Here is a 21,930-nt window from a genome sequence, read left to right as displayed (position 1 = left end):
TGTTACCCTTGCGATTTCCAGCCAGGTCATTCCAAGTCAGCTGCTTTGGCTGTGGCTGTCAGTGGAAGCTCCTCCGTCCATCCAGTCCCTGGACCCATTTCTCACCCGCCCGGGGTTGGCTCCCAGGCAAGGGGGACGAGGGCATGAGCCTGTGGCTATTCTGGTAGCTGTGAGCTATGGAGGTGTCACGTGAAGCAAAGAGCCAGAAATGCATGTCAAATCGAACCAGTGACTAATCACGGTATTTTGGTTGTCTTAGTGGCTGCCGGGGAAAGATTTATGGGCTCAGAAAATCTTCCCGTAATAATCCCTGGGAGCTGATTTGATCTTCGGCTGAGGCTTCCCAAGACTGTGTGGAAAGAGGACGGAAAGGGGGCTTCTGTCCCAGGGGCGGTGACGTCTAAACTGATCGGAGTTCAAAATACAAACAAGAGGAGAAAAGTCAGCGCTCTCTTCTCATCTGTGTCTGCTCAGAGCCATGCGCTGGCAGCCAGAGAGGATCCCTTTGATCTGCCTGTGGAGCAAGAATGGTCGGGGGAGACGGCTGAGACACGAAGGGCCACTTACTGGGATTGTCATCTAGCTCCCTCATCTGTCACCTGATGGCCAGCCAAGCAAGTGCTCGGCACAACAGTGGACCCTTCATCCTTGCACAACTCGTGGAGGCAAGAAAAGTAAGCACCCTGCAGCTGATATGACATTCAGCTTTTTTTTCTACAAAGGAATGAATTGAATTCACTACAAATCTACTAACTGTCCCCCTATGCCAGGCAAGAGACTGACTTGCGTTTTTTGTTTTGGGTTGGGCTTTTCTCTAACAGCTGGAGGTCTGCTGGGCATTCAAGCAATGGCTGTTGAGTAAGGCAGCTGTTTCAATATCTAATTGCATTTTAGCTCTAATAGCTCAAGGGGAAAGCATTGCATTGTCTGCCATGAGCTACTTCCTTTCCTACTGCAAAGCACACTGCACCGCCGTGCTCGCCCAGTACCAGAGCCTGAGGTCAGAGGGCTTTCTCTGTGATATTTTGCTGAAAGTGAAAGAAAATGAGTTTCCTGCACACAAGTCCTTGTTGGCATGCTCCAGTGACTACTTCCGAGCCATGTTCAAAAGTTATACCCAAGAGTCTAAAGCCAGTGTTATTCACCTACAAGTTGTCTCACCCACTGGGCTCCAGCACATTCTGGATTTCATTTACACATCCCTGCTGCCCCTTTCCTTTGAAAGCCTGGAGGATACCTTGGAAGCTGCAAGCTACTTACAAGTGACTGATGCTATTGGTTTGTGCAATCAGTACTTAGTTAACAATCTTGCCTTGGAAAACTGCTGCTTCTCTGCCAACGTGGCAAGGAAGTTCTACCTGCCAGATGCCCTAGCAGCCACGGAAAAATACATTATCAAAAACGTCTGGAAGCTGCTGGATGTGGATTTGTCAGGACTTCTCGAGCTGAACTTCAGGTCTTTGGTAGCAGTGATTCAATCACCAGATCTGCCCATGGTGGAAGAATGTCGCCTGTTGAATCTTGTCCTGCGGTGGTTGAAGCAGGATAAATCCAGGCTGGATCATGCAAGCAGCCTTTTAGAGCACATAAGATATGGTCTCATCCCAGTGGAAGAGCTGAGAAAAACCTACACACAGTCTGAAGTGCCCCTCTCAGCAGGTATTAAGTGCTTGATCATAAAAGCAATAAATTATCACACATCTGTATTCAAACAGCCTGTCATGCAGGATAAGTTCACCACACTGAGGAACGAGAAAACTCGGATCCTTCTGCTAGGGGGAGGGACAGCAAGTGAGGGGCTCATCACCGATGTGGTGGCCTTCGATGTTTACAATCACAAGTGGCGAACCCTTACGCAGCTGCAGGACAGGGTGCAGAACCACAGTGTGTGCGTGGTGGGGAACTTCCTTTATGTCTTGGGTGGGGAAATACAAAGTGGTACCCCGGGTGATGCTAAAATTGAGAAGACCTTATCAGTTACAAACAAGGTCCAACGGTATGATCCAAGGTTTAACACATGGACCCAAATCACAGGCATGCTGGAAAAGAGATGCCAGTTTTCTTGCTGTGTCCTAGGCAAGGATATCTTTGCCATTGGTGGAAGGGGTGAGGATGGGTCGCTGCATTCATCTGTGGAAGTCTATGACATCAGCAGGGATAGATGGACGAAGGCCAAGGAATTGCCATGCAGGATACATGGCCATGCCAGTGCTGTTTGCAAGAACACCATATACATCTCTGGGGGCAAGTACTCGGCCCCAGCCAGCACAAGCAATGACGTTTACTCTCTGAGCTCACTTGAAGTGCAGTGGGTGAAACGAGCCCCAATGAGCATTGCTCGGTTTGGGCACCAGATGGCAACAATCAGGGAAGCCATATTCACCTTTCTGGGGTTATATGAACCTTTCTCTGAAATAGAAAGGTACGACCCCGATCAAAACCAATGGACCCGGTTAAGACCACTAGTCTACGATCGATTCTCCTACGGCCTGGCAGTGGTGGAGGAAACAGCTCTTCTTATTGGGGGAAAGAAATGGCAAAACTCACTGGAGGTCTGCACGCAAGACGTGGTTGGCTACGACATCGACAACGATGGCTGGGAAGAGATCTGCAAGGCCCCTCTGCCGTGGTGTGGGCTGCAGTGCGCCGTGCTCCAGCTCTCTGAGGTGCCCGAAGAGCAGGACACTGACAGCCAGCAGAAGAAGCTGCCCAACTGCTGAGCTCCCATGCTGAGCAATATCCATCCCAGGAGATGAGCGAGCAGGGCGGTCCTGGAGAAGAAGAAAACTGCAGCTGCACTGAATGTGAGAGTGGAAGTTATGCTTGGATAAGCCAAATGCTTGGTGGAAACAGGCAAGAAAATCTGGCTCCAGCACAGGAAACACATCTAGGATTTATAAAGCTGGAAGCTGATCTCACTGAGCAAGGATGTAACCAATAGCACATTTAGAGGCAATACGTGAGAATCATAATCCTTGACTTTTGGAGAGTAATACCTAGATAGCAATTAGTAGATGTTGCAAGTCAGATTTTTCAAGTATTAAAAAATATAATCCATCTTTTCTGTTTTCTTAATCACAGGTAATTTTTCCAGCTGGTAAATGCTATTAATTTTTATGCTATGGCTAAGCAAAAGGAAAGAGAGCTGTATAAAGACTAGAAAATTGATACCTACAAGAATTAGTAGCAAGTATTGCCAAGGAAAAGGTATTATTTGATATACTACATTCTAGGCAAGAATGTCTTAGCTAGCCAGCATGAAATTACTGGACAGAAAGCAGGGATTTTTCACTATGTAGACTCAGCTACAGCTGAAAGTTAAAACACTGTTTATTTGATAAAAGCTCATTTCTCTCTCAGTGGCCTTTGTTGTAGAACATCTTCCAGATGTTTATTTTGTGTTATTTTAAAGATTCACGCTACTGGTGATGTACATTTCTTTTGTATCCAAACCCTGTGTTAGCTTAGATGGCCAGAGCTGAATGGGAATCCTTATCATCAGCCTCCAAGAAGCTTGTTACAGGAGGAACAAGCTGTTACTAATGCCTTGGCATTTACCTTGGTACCATACACTGCTTTATCACACCTGTGCATAAGGGCAAAATTCTTCATTGCTGTTGAACTGCTACATGAGAGAACCATGCAGTCAAAAAAGGTTTACTTTCATCAAAGAGTACAAAGGGGAGGGAGGTAACTGAAGGTTTTCAAAAGTCTTTACTCAGTGTCTGCCTACATATGAATCAGCAATAGTGTCACTCCCTTTTGGCCACACTGGCAGCGTTTGAAGTCACACAGGGGTACTTTATGATACAGGGATATGTGAAATGCAGATAAAATGGTCAGATGCCATAGAATCACTCTGGTATGGAGTAAATTGAATCTTGAGCCATAAATGTTCATTTAAAAGCTAAATTTATTGTACTTCATTTTACAGTGTTCCCTTTCTAGGCTGAGAATTAATACAATAAAAATATATATAGAAGAACATTTAATAGTCTTAAAAGAAGGCAGCACAATGGAGAGGACACATGTTCTTTGTCACTAGACTAGCTTAAAAAACTGTAATGTTTAATTTTCACCTTTAAAGCAATCGAGCTAACTTTACTAATGTAAAGTGCAGGCAGAATGGCTGTTGCATAGCAACAGATCTAAGTCTTCTGAACTGCCTTGGTTTTGACAAGGAATCAACTACACAATGTGCATATACATCCATCAGATATAAAGAGTTTTTCTTATGAATATATTTACTTTTGGTCCAGTAAAACAATAGCAAGAGAATCTAAATGCTTGGAACAATAGCACAATCCATTTCAAGTCAAGCATTTCTTAAGAGAAATTTACAAAAACCTCACAAATTTAATATACAAGTCAGTACCCATGCAGTAAATAAATGTCCAGTTTATACAAACAATATTCTTCTAATAGTACAAATCTTACACTGGATCCAGAATTCTATACAAATGTTAATACATGATTTGTCATCCATACAACTTGAATATAGGATTACTGAAAATGGGCTACAGAAAGGCCACTGTACAGTTGTGCAAAATCTGCAGAACATTTGCAATCCAAATGCAATAACAAGATAGAAAATGAGGGGTAGAAAGAGAAGAAGAAAGAAAAAGGGGAGCAAGAGAGAAAAAGGGGAGAAAGAGAGAGGAATAAAGTAAAGAAAGAAGGAGAGAGAAAACAAATCTGTCCATTCTTTCCTTCATCCCTTCATGGATATAACTGCCAGGAAATATCAGAGCTCATAAAGATTGAAGTACATTCACTGAGCTGTACAGGCAATAGTCTCAAGTTGGTTAAGAGTACAACTCACTAAAGTATAAAGGAGGCTTTTCCTTTCCACATGAGCACTATTAAATCATGTCATGAGTCCTAACTTATGCAGCAAAATATGAAGAGCAGCAGAAATATTTTGTCATTCTCTTAACATTTTTCAAAAACAAGCCCATAAAAAGTAAATATATGATTTAAGAGTTCCCTCCCACTTTTATTTCAGGCATGTGCCTAGCTCTAAGGATCTTTTTCCCCTCATATTCACTGGGTTGTCTTCAGCAGATAGCAAATCTCATGGAAGTTTAAAACATTTTAATTGGCTTGTGAACTCAGCAGAACTCAGATACATCCCTTCTCCTTCAAAAGCCAACTGGAGGATTTTTTACTCCTCAGTTATTTTTCAGGTTCTGTGCTCAGCTCTGCTCTCATCACACATTATCCCTGCATACAATACAGCCAAATTTCGCAGCTCAAAAAACACATAGGAAACTACTTGAAAAATCCTATTCACTCCTTTTCTATTGTGGGAATCTTCAAAGCATCTCAGATTTGAAGCATTTCACTGGGAACCTTTTCCACTGCTGCTTTTCTGGGCTGAAGAAATGCTGCTACCAAGGATGTTGAAAGTCTACATTTTCTCTTTTGCAAAATATGCACATTATACTGATACCTTCAGTGCAAAAGCATCATCAATCACAGTACCATGACTAATTTTTTTTTTCAATCAACCTAATGTGATTAAGAGACAACACACAATTTGGTCTTAATTATAATACAAACCAGCATCCCTTTGTACTGGTGGTAAACCTTAGCAACAGGCTTTGAAAAAGCACAAGGAAATAAGACCTAACCTTTTGACACTTAAATTCACATTAGTCATTTTTCCGTCTGCCGACTTTCACCCTTCTATGTGTTTGACAAAACTGAAATATAACCACTGCATTACACTTTTTCCCTGTTATTTAAGAAAACTCCTAGAGTTTCTCATGAAATATAAAAATTGGTTTTCTCCCACCACCAAAATAGTACCTGCACTCCAAAAATGCAATGCAATACTGGAATTATATAATACAAAATATCATTGTAAAACTGACCTTTGATAACAAAAGCTTTAGCATGTGGAACTTCCTGCATGAAGGCCACAGTCTTCCAAAAATGCTTTTAAATCCTTCTCTTCAATAGCTAAAGATCATGTTTTTTAATTCACAGAAGGTAAACACGAGCAGAGCATTGGTAGCATATAAAATATACAAATCCTCATTAAATAAGTGGTATCATTGACCATTGAAGGCTTACTTCACACAGCTGAGTAACATTAAAATATCATTTACTAGAGCTCTCACATATTGATATAAAAACTACTTTATGCACTTAAGTAAAGGGCTGGAGTGTAGCAAATGGACAAAAAGAGAGACCTTTATACATGTGTTTCTATATACGAGTGAGTGTGTGCTAACGAGGCTAGAAGTGCTTCAACCTCAGACGAGCCATTAACAGAGTCTCTCGGGGGGCTGCTTTCGTAGACGTTCATGAAGAGATCAAGGTACATTTGCTTCCATTCTTGAAAGTCTCTAGACGTCAAAGCTGGATTATCCAGAACTTTATCTATAATGGCTACTTCTCCTTCCCTGGCCTGTGAGAGAAAAGGAACAAGCAAAGAGTTAATGCAAGTGATGAGTCACTGGCAAAATCAATCACATGGGTGGAAGGAGAGAATGGGGGGTGCAAACTCAAGCCTCAGAGCCTCTGAAAGTACAGGGACTATCTGTTCTATGAGCACTCACAAACAGGAGCCCTTCCTGCAGGGTGTCACGCTTCCCTCTGTGGGACTTGGGCTTCCCTTGCCTTGTCCACAACCCTCGATAAGAGTCCCTATTCCCCCACCTGCCCCCTTGCTCAGCCCCAGAAAAAGCAAGCCCTGTACTGTTTACTGTTAGCTGCTCGCATTTTTCAGGATGGGTTTCACACAACAAAGTGCCATCTCTTTGCTCTTGATCAGCATCAGAAATACTGCGTGGGTGTGTGGGTGAGATACACACACAGCCTCCCACCTGCCAGCACACCTATGCCTCTTTACCAGGCTTGTCATGGGGGCATCTGAGCTCTTCACTGCAAAGGCTTGTGCAAGGAGTCCCATGTGAAGGACAACTCATCTTCACTAAAGATCTACTGCATGTGATGGGCTGGCTGCAACCTCTTCCCACCACTGACGTGACAATGAGAAGGCAGAGAAAGGGGAAATACAACATAGCTGCTGGTACCTCCTTATGCACCATTGGGGCAGGGGAAGGAATGTATCAATCCCTCTCTGGTCACTGGTTCACAGGGAGCTGAGGGTCACAGTAAGCCTCAGATGTACCCATAGCCACTCACGGCTGTTGCAAGTGGTGGAAGCTGGATGCCACAGCTATAATCCTTGGAAACAGCTAACACAGAGGTTTCCAGCACTACTCCTCAGCACAGGAATGGCGTGGCCACCAGCAATCTCCCCTCCAACCTCCCTGCCAGAGGGGTTTCACACTCCTCATGGCTAACTGACATTTTCCATGTCCATACTATGAGTATGTTAAATCTTTCTGGATAGCATGGCAAGGGGAAGTACCAAGCTGTGTGTGATGGGACAGATCAGAAGGGTCAAAGATATCTTCCATAAGCAGTACTTTCATGCTTTGCAAACAACACCAAATTAACACTACTTGCTAGAATACTCAATTCCTGAAGAAGAGGGCAAGCTGAGAACAAGCAGTGGAAAAGAAACCATGGGAACTCCTGATCACCATATCTCTGCTTGAACTACAGCAACTTATTTCTCATAGGTTGTGGCTGGTCCCACACATCTGCACTGCCAGCCAGGCAGCTCATACTCAATGACAGAGTGATTTTGTGTTATCCCAGGAAAGAGAGCACAGGGGTCTTTCATTAATGACTTAGAAGATGTGACATCAAGAGCTAGAAGCAGTTTGGAGGACTGTCTCTGGATATTACTATGTAGGATAAAATTCAAGGAGAGTTCAGAACATCAGTGCCAACAGGCCAGCACAACTGGCTGCATTCAGGAAGGAGAAATCAAAGGCACTGATAAAAAGGAAGAATAATTGATTAGGTAATAGCAGTAGCTACTGGTTGATACGATTACCAGTAGGATGGCAGAGGTGGAGCTCTGGGCTGTAATGCAGCTAGTCACAAGTTACCATGATGTCACTACAAACCAAGCATGTGTCACCCTACACTGCTGTTCTATGCAGGAAACAACAATTATCTGCCTTTGCTCCTTGCTGCCATTGTGTTTTCCATTACTGGTGTCATGTACTTAAGAATGATTTGCACCAATCACAGTCCAAACAAGAGTGCTGACAGGCTTAGAAAATATGGCTTATGGACAGAGAATGAACAAATTGTGTTTCCTTGGTCCAAAGGAAAGAAGTTCCAGAGAAGTACAAAACCAGGCACCTGCTGGGTCAAGAGGCTGCACTGGTTTCGGACTTCCCTGAAGGAAAGCAATTTCATTTGCAGGAAGCCATTGGTATAATGTACCTCAGGTACCAATAAACACCAACAAAAGAGACAATTCAGCATGGTAGCAGGCTGCTGATGCTGAACCACAGCTCTGGTGGGAGTGACCCTGCCGTGGTACAAAAGCATAGCTACAGTGTGAACCTCCTGCCACCCTGATGTGTGTGAGAGCCCTATGATTTTGTTTCCATTTCTCATGCTTGTAGAAGCCATGTGGACAGCTTGTGAATGTTGCCTTTTTTTGCCAGCCTGCAATCCTGCAAAGACTCACATACAAAGATAATAATGCAAGCTGCCTTCAATGAGATGATACAGTACAGGAAGTTAAGCATGTGTAGGATTTTTTTTTCAGGATGGGAGCCCCGCAGCATGAAAATTATATTGTTTAAATGCCTAGGTGACAGAAAACTAAATTAATTAATGTTGATAAAGCCCTCGTTGATGAAAGCTGTTACAAAATGCACTGTAAAATTATCTGGCGACTTAAAATGTGGTAATTTAATATAGTTAACAGGGTCCCTGAGGAAATCCAGCATATTGCTTGCTGAAATCTCTATCAGGACAGAACTGAAACTGCTGTAACAAACAAAGGAAGCTGACAAGGAGGCTAAATGAGCTGTGGTACATTTAAAATAACCATAAAAATCTTCAAATCTATCATTGCCTCTATCTATTTATTTAATCAATCTTACTGACTAAATACAATGATCCTATCAGTTTACACAGAAACCAAGCACACAGTTTCCTCCTGGACAAGCTCATCAATTAGAAAACAGTCAAGTGTTGCAAGAGATACTGTGCCCTTCTGAAGGCTGGCTTTGCTTAACTTTAGACTTTGGCAATTACAAAGTGGATGTGTTTCGGTAAATGAAAACGTTGAGGGACAAAAAAGGGATTAAGGTTTCCTCCAATAATTTGGTGTCAAATTCTGTTAAACTATCTAGAGGAGGAGCAGCTGACTGAGATTAAATACAAGAAAATAAAGAAATAAAAACTGATCCTCACTTTGACTGCTCTCCCAGGCATGTTTTTCTCTGCTTTTCAAGCAGTGCTTCCCCATGTCGCCCTTGTTTGCACACTGGGCTCAGCCTGGATTCCAGCTGCACACAATAATCTCTGATTACAATACAGCCCAATCCAACCCCGGGGCAGGATTTTTCCTCCCTGTTTTATCTCACCTTTAAAGTGCTTTTCAGAATTCGCAGCTGGTGCAGTTTTTCATTGACTACTGGATCACTACATCTCTTTATAAAAAATTTCTTATACTCCAGCTTAGTGGTAATCCGGTGTTCTCCTAAAGGAGACAGGCTGGCCTGCTCCAAGGCTCTGTACAAATCTTGCAGGGAGTCTGCTGTTTTTTCCTCTATAGTTTCAACTGTAATGAGACAAAGGGGAAAACAAAAAAAGGAGGAAGAAATAGAGAAAGGAACAATGTATCATTAATGTGATTATATGAAGACCTATCAAAAACCTTTGCAAAATGTCTAACAGGTTTAACTAGACCATAAAGAGAATGTTTCACACCTCCTAAGTTCCAGAAAAAAGTGCTGCGATGGCTCCTTCTTGCTATTGCCTTCAGAAGAAAGGGAGAAAAACTTTCAAGAATGTAAAATATTGACACACAGAGAAAGAGGGAAAAAACAGAAATAGTGCAAGATGCAGTAATATTAGAGTGACTTACTACCAGAAATCAGATGTCTGGTACTGCAATTATATAATTCTGATGACTTCCTTATTACAAGGAGAGGAAGCCCTGGAAGGATCCTGCTGAGGAACCCATCAGGGATCAGCTCTCAGACTGAAAGTGATGGTAACAGCACTCAAGAATATGTGATGGTGGCCCTGGAATGACATGACCTTTTCCTTCCTAGAAAATTCCACTTATTTTTGCCTCTTATTTTTGATACTCAGTAGTGTTGTTCAATCCTCAATAAAGCTGTCACTTATGGTGGTCTGTTACTTTACTATTACCTGAAGGTTCAGCAGCAGACTAGAGACTAAACATAAGAGCACAACCATGACTTGGCAGCACAGCAAACCAAAAAAGAGCTGTCTGCCTTATAGTTTGGTTTTTAAAAATTAAAATTTATTATATAATATACCAAAATATATAAATATAAAAAGTATTTATTTATTATAGGTTTAAAATATTTGTTCTAACTAGTACTGAAAGCATTTAAAAGGAAAAAATATAAAAGAAAGGTTTTGCTTCTCTAAAACTAAAGCAAGCAAAAGCTGGGGATGAAGTATTACTCTGATATGAGCATTTCAAATGCTTCATTTAGAAAACATCAAACCACTTCAACCTTTCACACAACGTTTCCCCCAGAGGAAACTGTTTGGTGACTCCGTACAAGCTTTGCAAGCATCAGTGCAGTGTCAGGATTAGTGTGATCAGGAGTGGTGATCAGGATGAGCCAGGGCAGCCCTTGGGACAGTGTTAGCTGTGTCCCTTAGCTCTGTCCCTGCTGCCCCTTGCACACTGACACACATGTTCATGCAACAGCCAGACACCACCTGTGCATGGCCTCCTGGTTGCTTCTAGAGCCCTCGGGATCCTCCCAGACAGTCTTGGCTTTCCAAGTGGTGCTTGTTTTCCTGGTTCAAGGTGCCTGTGTCCTCGGGAGGCTTTCCTAGAAGCTCTTTAGGAAGGCTGCTTGGTTTCAGGCATTAGCTTTACCCTGAGACTGACCCTGCTCCAAGACAGTAATTTCTACTGGCTGAAACTTTACCACAATACTGAAGTACCCTTGAGTGGCAGTATCCTCAGGTGATTAGAGGGTTTTTTATCAATCACCAAGAAGAAGACAGTTTGTGTTTAGAAGTGACATTTTTAGCCCATCAAGAGCTACCTGAGGCCAGGTATTGTATGCATCCCATTCGAGCCCATACTATGCAGTAGGGCAACGAGTCTCCTCAGGCTCAGGCAAGAACTCCAGAAACCTAAATCTCCTCACCCCATCACAAAAAGTGTTTGTGTTTGTACAGATCTTTATACAATCCAAGAATTTTGCAATCAGTAACTAATCTAGCTTCATCTCTCATCAGTTTATTCCTTTGCCCTTTTAGAGGGCAACTGTGTTTAAAGCACACATTTTAATTTTCTTTTTTTAAGAGATATGGAAGTGAAGAAGGGTTGGAGACCTTTTATCGATGGAAGTATTTTGAGTCTGCACAGAGCTCCCTAAATCATCCCATCCTGTGCTACCCTGCTTGGCGAGCTGGGTTCATCACTGTCAATGGTGGCCAAGACTGAAATAAAATAGAAATGAGATGCTTTTCTCTTTCTTGGAATTTTCTTATTAAAACATTTAATAGGCTAAAGGGCAAAAGATTCAGTAGCTGAATACTTAGAGAGTGGTTAAAATCTCCTGTGGTCTTGATTTTTATGCTTTCTTAAGAAGTCCATGCAGCAATGAGGTCAGAAGTTTGGGATCTCTCTATCAGTTCCTATTGCTGAATGCTGATGTCCATCAGTCTGACAGCTGTGGAAGGGGAGTGATTTGCTAAAGGGCAAAGGGAAAAAAAACCTTCTGGTCTGACACAGGAGTATTTGACATATGTTTCTCTCTCTCTCTCCTTCTCATCTCTTGTTATTCAAGGCAAAAAAGATCTTTCCTCAGGTGTCTCTTCCCCAGCAGGACTGCCCAAGGTTGTACCCTGAGGGGATTAGTACAGGCATGGCTTGCTGAAGAAGCAGGCCAGCCCTCTGACTCTGAACCATCTGAATTTACTTTGCTAGAATGACCTAGAGCCTGGACTGGTAACCAGCCACCACATCCGGGCTTGCCATCAAAAATCCATGGCTTCCTAAAACACAAAAGCTCCCACCAAGACAAAGGACAGCATTTGAGTTCAACCCTAAGGTTCAATACTGAATGACAGGTGCCTTTAATGAACCTGGATGGCCCCTGTGAGTATAAACCCTGTGCCAGGGGGCTTGTCCTTCCCTCCCTCCCTGCACTCTGGCCTGGGATCTGCATGGCTGGTGCTCCTCAGGGCTCATCCTCTGGGACAAGCAGCCACCACTAAACATGGGCTTCAGAGTGACTGCGGACACCGGACTTCTACCCTCGCCCAGATGGGAACAGCTCTGAGACCACACAGGAAAGTCACAGGACTGTGGGGGCAGGACACAGGCTGGGTTAGGCAGCAGAACCCTGACAGAAGGTTTCTGGAACACATCAGCACATCACCTCCACACGGCTGGGGCTGCCTCCCCCAGACTCTGTCACTGACTTGGTGATGTCACTACCAGCAGCTCATCAAAAATGGGACAGGATTTCCTAAAAAGGAAAGAGGAGAGAAGAAAAACAGGTCCCTTAAATGCCTTGCTGCTGCTGAGGCTGGGGAAGCTCTAAAGAGGGCAAGATGCCTTGGTCCACCCATGGTGGGAGAGAGGGCAGTGGGCGTCACGCAAACACATCCCAAGCCCTTAATATTTTCCGGAGAAATGCTGAAGGTGGTGCTGCTGCTCTCAATGGCTCTCAGTAGGCGGGAATGAGATTACACACACATCTCCCCTCCCTCAGCCTTCTGCTAGAGCCTTTGATTGATTTCCTGTAGGTGTTGGTGAAACCCTTGGCACCATAAAGCATCTGAGGTATTCTGTTAGATATAGAGCAGAGCTTAAAACATATTTTCTTTTTTTAAATTGATGGACTTGTATGCAAGTCATGCTATTACAGCATGGCTGTCTTGTTAAGGAAGAATAAGACCTCTGGTAATGTGTTTAAGTAGAAAATGTGGTTTAATAGAATTTGCAGGTGACCTCAGAGCAGCAGCCAACACAACAGTTGTTTTTCACACTCATTTGGCTGCTGAGTCATGGGTTGCATCTTTCGTGTTTCTCTGAATGCACTGCCAGGTCACTGTTTACACATACTGCTGAAAAGCAGGGTCTCTTCTCTGAAGCGGTGATTTTGTCCCCTGCCCCACACAAGCCTGAACAACTCTGTAACTCAGGAGCAGAAATAAAGCTGCAGAAACTGCAACACATGGGATCTAAATCTGGTGGGAACCCGATCTTCCAAAAGCAAGAATACACAGGCACTGAATTTTGTAACAAAGCAGCTCCTGCTGTCTTCAAGTGAATGCAAAGCCATTTGCATTCAATTCTGGAGATAAAGAATACATCAGTCTAGTAAATGTTGTGCTATTATTTTGCACTATTCTGCTTTCCACAGGAAAAGTTTCTGAACGTTTTGTACTTTGCCCTCTCTTCTTACAATGCAGTAAATATTTGTAACTACTTTTACATTTTCTCAGGAGAGAGAGATGAAGATTATGGCTGGGTAGGTGAAACTCCAAGAGGTCAGGAACCGTTTGGGTTCTTGGCATTCAGGAAAAACTGGTGGGATTTCTCATATTGTGTTGTCATTTGTTGTTGAAAAGAGCATGCACCGAGCTCTGTGATGTACTAAGTGTAACCACCTCCTGCCTCTGTTAGGCAATTCATCTTTCCATTATTTCCCTCTTATAAACCAAGATCATAAGAGCATAAGGTACTGATGTGAAAAGTGACCAGAGAGAAAGTTACCATTGGTATTTACATGGATCAAGAGATGATTAGTCCACGGAAACTGATGATTCAGGAAGATAGTACTGAATTAGAACCCTGTAGAAGGTCACCACTGCAACCCAGCTGGCTAACACACTGCTCTCTGGACACAGAGAATCTCTAGGCACACACTTCTCATAAATCTGCTCTAAATATATGGAATAACCTCCAGCAGTTTTAAGTGGAGGTGCCTGCACTTCTGTGATTCACTTTTCTGTTAAAGCTCAAGCTGCCAAAATCTTGCATGGTTTGCATCTTTCACTGAGGTACCAAAGGAGCCCGTGGTTTCACCTGGGGCTATGAGTGAACAGAACTGCCTATGTAAGGATAGTTAATAAATTTTGTCACCTACCCTGCTGACAAGGTCATATTTTTCAAGGATCAAAGCTCTTCATTGGGGCCCCTTTGGTCTTTGCCAGTGCCTCCAGACACCACCCAGGCTCAATCCCGTTGCCTTTAGACTTCTCATCCTGACTGATGGACACCACTACCACCCTGATGGAATTCTCCATTTTCCTATTATCCTCTTTTCTGTTGGCTACCTTTACTGCTTAGTGACGCACTTTCCTTTGCTGTGCAACTCCTCTCACACACGCCCACTCCTCTCCTTGCAATCAGGCCTGCATTGGAACAGAAGTACCACCCTCTGCAAATCCCCAGAAAGCCAAGCTGCTGCAAAGTCTGTGACAGAAACAAACAAGGCAAAGTCAGACTGAAATCCCCAGGCTCCACTGAAATTTAAACTCCCATTTTCACTCCTTTTGGTGAGCTCACTCCCTCTGGCAGAGGGACCAGCTAAGCTCAGCTTTCTCAGGATCTTAAAGAGGCAATTTTGTTAGAATACATCACTAATTACATTTTTAAACAGCTGCCATGTTATTTCCCCCCTACAAATCCCAAAGATCTGCTTCCAGTTTGAGAGCTACACCTTTTTGCTTCCCGTTTTGTGCAGGGGAGGCACCTACCTCAAGTATCCCAGAGACTTTCTGCAAGTGGCAGTAAATACTCCCCCAAAACAAGAAGCATCCCAGGCCTCTGGGAAATGGTCTCAAGTTAGATAAAGCAGCCTTGGATGCACAAACCTCTGGGTGTTTTTTTTTCCTTTGCCTTCTTGACCCTGATGTGTATATGTTGGCAAAAGACACACTGGTCTGCCACAAGCCAACTAATAACTGATATAATCCCAGTAGCAACAAAGCATTTGTGATCTTCCTGTGCCACAGCATGTTCTCTCTGCCATGTCTAACAACAGGGACTATCAAACCTTGCCTGGTCCTGCAGTAGTTTCACTGATAGGATGGTAGAGCAGCACACAGATGCCTGCTGACCTCTTGGGAAGGTGGGAGCCTCCTGCAGCAAACTCTCCAGCCCCGGCTCAGGCTGTGCCAACAGGCAGGCAAGGGCTGTGGCCACAGCGTGCAACAGCCTGACCGAGCTTGTAAACCCCAGGGAACAGTTAGGAGAGGGACTGAAGGAATCCCCTAGATACAAGGGGGAAAAGTAGAAGGATGAAAGGAGAGTGGATGTGGATTTTAGCAGTGTTGTAGGGGAGAGGAGAAAAGAAATCCTCCAAAGAAGCAGTTGGTTTGACAGTGCAAGGCTTAAATCCATCTTTGCTGCTGTTCAGGTTCATCATTAAGAGTCCAAACTGCCCAAGAGAGACATACCCAAATGCTTGTAACACAGAGATACAGGAATTAATAATTTTTTACACTGTTTAGATGACTGGCTGGCAGACTAAGGTATGCATTTCTTTTCCCCCACCAACTACAAACAAAAAGAAAGAAAACGGTGAAATCGATGTAAGGCTTCCAGGGAGATGTTGCCCACACAGCTGTGGCTGTGCATGAGGTCACTCCTGCACAGGTATGGGGGGAGCTACAATAACATGGAAAGTCAGCTCCTGGTAGGAAAATGTTACAAGCCACATCCCTAATTACTGAGAAAAGGAAGAAGCAACACAGTATTTAAGCCTGGCAGGGTACAGCAGGCAGGAGGTGCAATAAAATGCAGGTCTACATGGAAACAGCTGCTAATCATCTGCTCTGGGTAAGATAGAACAGATTTCCCTTTTAAAGTACAAGTAGAAACCTATGATATGTCCTATGCCACTTTAAAATCAAGGCCTGACTGGATATGTGAATACACCTGTAAAAACACACACACATGAGCATACTAATGTTTTCTACAAGCGAAGAAAAGTTTAAGCAAGCTGATTTAAAACTAAATTAAAACTAAAACAGGGGCTTCTTGTGCAGCACCTGGTCTCCGCAACCCTTCCCTCTGGTACTGCTTCCCTTTCCCTGCCTTTTTCTGATTCACTTAATCCTCTGTCCTTCCTGTCCCTGTGTATGTGAAAGTGCAGAATTTTCCCAAAAGTCTTGAATCAAGGAAGGGAGGAACACTGTTTAAAAACAAGCTTTGATCATTGTGTTTGGTGAAATAATGGTAGCTGGAGGATCATTAAATTTTAAATTTATTGTATTTATTTTTTTGTATTTATTCAATGCAGGTATTAAATCTGGATTTTATACCATCATTTCCTCTAAAGTGGAAGTATTTTTGGGTTACCAGGATGGTTGTACACAGTTTCTATTCTCTCCTATTACGCAAACCTGCAGACAAAAAAAGGTATTCCCTAGAGAGGCTGCTCACTGAAAGCACCAACACAACAGAGTCCTGCACTTGCTGGAATTTTCCACCCAATGGTACCAAGGCTGCTGCTCCTCTCACATGCAGGAACATCTTGAAATAAAGTGAACTGTGCAGGCAAGTGGAAAACTCAACTCCCACATGATAGATTTCTGAAGGTATTTCAGGCATTTTGCACTACAACCAAGTTCAATTATCACAAGGAGGTAGGTACCATCTTTTAAAAGATCTAGCCCTAGCCTTTGTAAGGCCTGACAGATGCCAAGCCTTTGCTGTGACACCAAAGGTTTAATTGTTTTGTGAACTATTTATGGCACTAGCAGTTTTCCTTTTGGGTCGGTAGATCCCTGTGAATCTCTTTTCCACTGGTCACCTTTCTGGGGATGTCTGAAGGACAAGCTGCCTGCACCCTGCCATGGCCCTGTGAGCCCCCAGTGCCCTGCTGGCTGCAGTGTGAGCTGGCAGGCAGGAGCATGTTTACATGTTCAACCTCCAGCCTTCATGGGACACCTGAGCTGGTCTTGCTCTGAGTCTCACACCCACCTCAGGCACCTCTCTTCAGCTTCCCACACAACTGGAATTGCTTACTAAAACCAGCTGACACTAAACTCAGCATAAGGAAAAACCCTCGATGCCTCTCCCTGCAGATCTGCATTGTTGAGCTGACAGTAACATTCAGCCATTTTTGACATCCACTCAGCAGTGAGGGACAGGTGCCAGCTAACACTTACTGTGTTAGTGAGAAGGGACACACAGAGGGAACAACCAGCTCGTTCTGTTCGTGCTGCCTCTTGACAGCTCTTGCACACCTCAAATAAGCATCTGTAGCTTCCCCTTTGCTCACAGTCCTGCTGTTTCATGAGGTTATATTGGTGGGCTGTGATTTCGGAGAAGCCGTAAGAATGAAGTCACTCCGAAGCTTCCCAAAGTAAAGGAATTCTGATCAGTGGCAGAAGTTTTCCACAGTAGGGTTGTAGTTGCAGCCTTCCTTGGTTTTGGATGTGGTATTCTACTCATTAAGCTGCCTATGAAGACACCAGTTTAACCTTAATCTGCTGATTTTAGTGACTCTTTGGGAGAATTTTACACAATGAAATAGGATATCCTGACATTTTTCTGTGCCACACACTGATATAAGTGCTGTTTAATTTTACCACAAGCTACCAATGCTGAAGTGAAATAAGCAGACCAATCACATTTTGATGGTACACTTTCCCTTGGGCTCTGCAGTTCAAAAACAATGGAAAACTTGTATTTATGAGGAAAGCTAGGTGCTGGAGCAAACTGGGAAAAATTGCTAGACATGTGGGGATTCTGTAACTTTTTATCAGGATGAGGAGTTCCCTACAAAAAATAATTCCCAAGTAATACATAGAAGCAATTACTCCTTGAAGAAAATATTGTTTTTACAAACCTAAGCTGTTGCAGCACTCTAAGTTGTAAAAGGTTAAGTGATAAATGATATGGACCCAGCGACATTACTCACCAGTCAGAATCAAGCCACAGTCACACTCGCACAACTGCAGCGCCTGTCAGGGTTTATGGGGTTGATATCTGAAAGCAAGCCCCAGCAGATGGGGGTCATGTTCCTGGCGAGCAACACCCACCCGGAAAATGAACTCTACTTCAGGCTACATCCCAAGTTGCTTATTTGTATGAAAATGTAGCACTGAGAGTGAAGTTTTCCAAAACACTTGCATCACTGAGGAATTGCAATCTTACTTTCAATATGGGAGAAACATGGAAAATTAGTGGGCAGGGGCCTGGTTAATTGAATCTCTGCCTCAGTTACCTATGTAAGACACTGTGGTCTGCTGGGGAAGCACCTCCTGAGGTTTTTCTGAAAGGGGCCTGAAATACTTCCCAAAACGTTACCCCAGAAGATGTCTTTATTCAGATATTCAGATTTATTATTGGATTTATAATTCCACGTTATGATAGCTGCACTGATTAGATTCCAACCTAATTAAGCTGCACCCTGATTTACATCTTATTTATGCAGGCCACAACACTGCCAAGTATTAGGCACCCCCTGTCAGCTGCTGAATTCCCATCACACCCCCATGGTCTGTAAGCACTGCACAGAGTTCAAAGTACCTTTCAGAACAACAGCTCTTGCTGCAATGACAGAAATGCAGTAATACCATGTGGCTTTTCTAGACATCACTCATGTCATCAGATGTCAGAATGAACTTGTGAACACGTATGAACCTCAGCATAAAGTGCTCTCAAAACTGGCATGAGAGTGGTCACAGCAGAAAGGTCCATTTCCCATCTGTTGGGCACAATGTGTTTGCCACAAAAGAAAGAAGAGAAAGGAATTGAACGTCAGCCCTGACAGACAATGGTTATGCAAAAGCAAGACCGAAAATTTGCTGGCTTATTTCCTTTATTAAGCCCAAAGTAACACCTTTAAAAAATCCTGACTTCATGAATAAATCAAATGCCTTCATTAAAGAAACATTTACTGCCATTTTCTATACTTTATTTTAAGGCATACAGAAAAATATTTAACAAATGTGTATGCAATTAAATGCCAGGGACTGCTAATTACAGCCCTTCTGAATGCCTCTGCAAAACAAAGATACTCAATACAATATGTTAGAAAGGGTGGGGAAAAGAAAGAGAGGAAGCTGAAGACAATCTAATACACATTAGTGCAGATAAATGCTGGCCTTTGGCTACGAGCAGCAAATAAGCCATCAGTGTAACCCCAAATGGCAGCCAAAGGACAATTCAGAGTCACATCCTTGCTTCCGCTTCTCTAATTCATTTCCAAAACATTTCACCTCTAACTAATTATGGAATTTAATGACAGAATGTAAAGGACTGGCTGGGGTTGCAGGCCATTCCAACAAGGCTTTAATGACATATCCTTCAGGTTGCGGAATCTTTATGTACTTAGCAGTGATTTATCATCCCTGGCAGAGGCAGGTACTTCAAAGGCAACCTTATATAAAAAATAAATTCTGCCTTTGCCAAGCATTGGAAAGAGCACTAAATTAAATTTTAAAATCAATTCCTACAGACAAACTCAGTGGGTTTGTCTATCTGGCCAACAGGCAAAAATTTATGACAGTACAGTTTTGTAATCAATAATAGCAATACAGTGCATGTTTCTGATTAGAAAAAATTAAAGATGCCAAAACCAACATTGTTAAATATTTAGGCTGTTTTGTGACAGTCCCATTAAGCAGAAACATAAAACATGCATTTTGATGAATTTCCAACTAGTTTATGTCATACTGTACTTTTTATTTTTCAAAAAAGAATATTAAAACTATTATAAGCTTTGTCACCTGCTGTAAGGCAGAATGATGTAATTTTATTCACTGCACATTTCCTGTTTGTGAGGCAAAAAAAGCATAATTTACTTCTTTATAAAAGGGAAATATATATATAACTATATATATATAATTTTATTGGTATTAACATAATGCAATACCATACATTGAGCAAACAGAAAGAAAACATTTCAAAATACATTTTTAAAAGTATCTCCCTGTAAGATAGTAAGAAATATCAAGTAATTAGCATTAACATTATTACAATACACCCTTAGCCAAATATATTAAGGAAAATCCACATTCTAATCACAGAGATAGAGGCAAACATCAACCCATAGGAGACTCAGAACATAATGATAAATACAATATCTGAATCTACTCTGAGTGACATCCAGACAAATACTGGCCCCAAAACAGCCCTCTGGAGTCTGGGTGTTATACAGAGAATACTTTGTGCCTGCTTGGCCAGGCAGCATCACTCACATGTTTTAGTCCTAGAAGATAAAGAGGAACTGAAGAGTTTAACTGCAGAGTCTAATAAATCTCAGCGTGAGGTATCTTCTCCATCATCCAAACGAGTGCCAGTGTACCCTCTGGGAATTCATTACAAACCATTAGATAAATGGAAGTCTCTGAAAGGTCTGTACATACCTCCACTTGACAGAATACACTTAGTTTAGCATGACACAGTAAGGAAACTTCCTTCACTAATGTGAAGCACGCTTAAATGACACGACTCTGTCTGGTTGGCCTGAATGGGTTCACTGGAGTTCAGTACAAGCAATGGGAAATTACAGTTACCATGGCTGAATCCCTCTTTAATTCCTCGAGGTGTGCAGAACAAAACTGAGTGACATCAAAGCCCTTCCCCTGCCAAGACCCTCTTCCCCTTCCGTTCTCCCGTGCGGGGGGCAGTATTTTCTGCAAATGTGCTCCATGTAGACTGGATCTGACTTTGTGCCTAGTCCCATTGTGGAAAGGGTGCATTCTTCAAAAGACTGGCCATGCCCTTTGACACCTTCCTGGAGGCCTCATATTCAGGCATGTGGTTGTCTATGCTTTAACAGGTCTGTTCTCTGTTATAAACATCAAAGTTATTCAAGAAGAACTGACTTTCTGAACGGAGGCCATTAGGTTGCTTGCAAGAGGCTGAAGTTGAGTCTCCGTCGTGCCAATTCTCTAATGATAAGTTTATCAACCTTTGAGTCCAATCGGTTCAGTGCCAAGAGATGTGGATCCCATTTGACATGGAGAGGTGCTATCAACTCTCGCAGTGTATTAGCCTAATATGATAAAGCAGTGATACAATATGTTGAAAGATCGGTGATGTGCCATTATTTCCATATCATATTAGTAAATTAGAAATATTATCATGCAAATAAGAGCAAATAGCAAGTCTGGCATACAGTAGCAGCACTACAGAGCCTTTCTAATCTGCATGCAGCTATGCTCGTGAGGACAGAGACATGGCACTGTTCTGCTATTACACCTCACTCCATTAAAATATCCATCCCTGATGCAAAAGAGGTATTTAGGGCAGAAAGTTATATATTCTCTTTTTGTAGATATGTTTTCAAAAAGAAAAAAGAACAGAACAAAGACCAATTAAAAAAACCCCAAACAACCCACAAATAAAACAAGAGAACAATACACATCCTAACCAACTTGGTAGGTTTTCTCCATGTTGAAGACACATTAGCTCATTTGGAAGCACTGGGAAAGGGTCACATGAATGAGGAGAATGGAAGCAAAGAATGTGCCCCAAATCCACCAAACGTGCTACAAACACAGAAAAATATCCTGGTGGCAACTTATGCGTGAACTAGAAAAAGAGGTGGCACAACACAATCTGGCTCCTTTCGTTCTCCTAGCTGACAGTCCAGCGTTGTGCAATGTTGGGTGAAGGATAAGATACAGAGCTAGGAGATCATGTGATTTTGCAACCACACTGACATTACACACTTCCATAAGCTAGGGCTTGAGAACTCGAGAATCTTTGTGGACCTGTGTTAGCAAAGAAAAGAGAAAGAGAGAGGTGGAATAAACAGCATACAGCTAAATTGTTTACTTAGAGTTTCTGTGTGGAAATGCAGTCTCTGCACAGGCAGTTTCAAAAGCCTGGCTGCTCTCAGTGCA

General features: G+C 42.7%; 2 protein-coding genes across 10 annotated transcripts in view; one reads left to right on the top strand and one right to left on the bottom strand.

The window, feature by feature from the left end:
- The first annotated feature begins 348 nt into the window (after positions 1 to 348).
- KLHL34 (kelch like family member 34) lies at positions 349 to 3,086 on the top strand. Its single transcript, XM_048294759.1, has one exon. It carries the CDS (start codon positions 933 to 935, stop codon positions 2,718 to 2,720), a length of 1,788 nt encoding a protein of 595 aa, XP_048150716.1. The 5' UTR covers positions 349 to 932; the 3' UTR covers positions 2,721 to 3,086.
- Positions 3,087 to 3,895: 809 nt separating this feature from the next.
- Positions 3,896 to 21,930, bottom strand: part of CNKSR2 (connector enhancer of kinase suppressor of Ras 2) — a 209,142-nt gene continuing 191,107 nt past the window's right edge. For 6 of the 9 annotated variants that reach the window (XM_048287674.1, XM_048287690.1, XM_048287658.1 and 3 more), the window contains 2 exons: positions 9,474 to 9,670; positions 3,896 to 6,415 (listed from right to left, as the gene is read on the bottom strand). In XM_048287674.1, the coding sequence (XP_048143631.1) occupies positions 6,200 to 6,415; positions 9,474 to 9,670 (413 nt within the window). In that variant the 3' untranslated portion in view covers positions 3,896 to 6,199. Of the gene's footprint in view, positions 6,416 to 9,473; positions 9,671 to 18,970; positions 21,799 to 21,930 lie in introns of those variants that run through there. The other 3 variants (XM_048287718.1, XM_048287728.1, XM_048287708.1) reach the window with 3 other exon arrangements.

This window comes from Corvus hawaiiensis, chromosome 2, assembly GCF_020740725.1.
Source record: "Corvus hawaiiensis isolate bCorHaw1 chromosome 2, bCorHaw1.pri.cur, whole genome shotgun sequence".
NCBI lineage: Eukaryota > Metazoa > Chordata > Aves > Passeriformes > Corvidae > Corvus > Corvus hawaiiensis.
Note: the sequence above shows the minus strand (reverse complement) of the source record. Positions and strands in the feature narration are given on the sequence as shown.

Excerpts from the sequence above, each read along its gene's own strand:
- KLHL34 (XM_048294759.1), top strand. The coding sequence starts at position 933 with ATGAGCTACTTCCTTTCCTACTGCAAAGCACACTGCACCGCCGTGCTC.